Source organism: Myotis davidii, unplaced genomic scaffold (assembly GCF_000327345.1).
Source record: "Myotis davidii unplaced genomic scaffold, ASM32734v1 scaffold370, whole genome shotgun sequence".
Taxonomy (NCBI): domain Eukaryota; kingdom Metazoa; phylum Chordata; class Mammalia; order Chiroptera; family Vespertilionidae; genus Myotis; species Myotis davidii.
Window position 1 is genome coordinate 1,746,930 of NW_006288615.1, and position 1,341 is coordinate 1,748,270.

At 35.4% G+C, this 1,341-nt stretch overlaps 1 protein-coding gene across 1 annotated transcript in view; it reads left to right on the forward strand.

Annotated features, from left to right (window-relative positions):
- LOC102760145 (nuclear body protein SP140-like protein) overlaps positions 1 to 1,341 on the forward strand; it is a 64,177-nt gene that overhangs the window by 47,559 nt on the left and 15,277 nt on the right. The window contains 1 exon segment of the mRNA XM_015561802.1: positions 1,321 to 1,341. This exon segment is cut by the window's right edge and continues 52 nt beyond it. Within this exon segment, the coding sequence (XP_015417288.1) occupies positions 1,321 to 1,341 (21 nt within the window).

The window sequence follows — 1,341 nt, forward strand, 5'->3', positions numbered from 1 at the left end:
ATTGAAAAGTTTTATTTTTACTCAGAGTAATTTTTTTCTCAGCATAGTATTTTTGAGTTTTATCCACTTTGTTGAATGTATCAGTAGCTTTTTTTCTTTTTTATTGTAAAGTAGTGCACATTGTATGAATATACTCAATTTTGTGTATATATTCTTCTATTGATGGACATCACAAGTGTGTCTGTTTTTGACTAATATGAGAAGGCTGCAATGAACATTCTTGTAGAAGTCTTTCTGTGGCTCCATGCCTGCCCACCTCTTGCATAATTTCCTAGGAATGAAATTGCTGGGATATGGGATAAATACAAATCCATGTAGGGGTTATGCAGCACATAGGGGCTGTGCCAAACTGAAGAATAAAATGCTTCAGAAACTGTTCTTATCTGTCAAAAATCCCCAGTCTTAGAAGGGGTTTAATAAACCTGTTGGTAAACCTGCTCAAACCTTACCCCTGAAGGAACATTATCTTATTAGCTGGAACTTAAGCAAATTTCGTCTGAGGCGAGGAGAGAGACTACATTATCCTGGAATACTTCTAGGGAGGGAGATATTCTCTGGTTTTATACTGGTCAGGAAACAAATCTGCCCTCTGACCTGGAGGGCTACTTATCTCTGCTTTCCAAGGCAGTTTTTGAAATATTATTGAAAAGATACTCAGAGGCATGTAAAAATGCCACGGAGAATTGCTTTTGCATGTATCTGTTCAGCTTTCCCAACATCATTTATTGAGGAGACTGCCTTTTCCCCTCTATATATTCTTGCATCCTTTGTCATAGATTAATTGACCATATAAGTGTGGGTTTATTTCTACCTAAGCAATTTACAGATTCAGTGCAATCCCTATCAAAATATCAATGGCATATTTCATAGATCTAGAACATATAATCTTAAAATGTATATAAAACCAGAAAAGACCCTGAATAGCCAAAGCAATCTTGAGAAAAAAGAAGATGAAGTTGCAGGTATAATGCTCCCTTATTTCAAACTATACTACAAAGCTATGGTAATCAAAACAGTATGGCACTAGCATAAAAACAGACACATAGATCGGTGGGACAGCAGAGAAATTTCAGAAATAAACCCATGCTTACATGTGATTTGTTTTTAATTGTCAAATAAAGGTGATATCCTACAGTCTCCCAAGTCCACACACAGTAACTCCATAAACAACCTCATACTGCCACACTGGTAATTAAGAATTTTGCTTCATTTTTGTGGATCAAAGTTTGAATAAAATATTTGAACACTACTGACCTATGAGGCTTTGAGAATTATATTCAAGGTTCTGCATAATTAACTTTGTTCTCTTCTTTTTTGAAGGAAAAAAGAAAGGGCATTCCT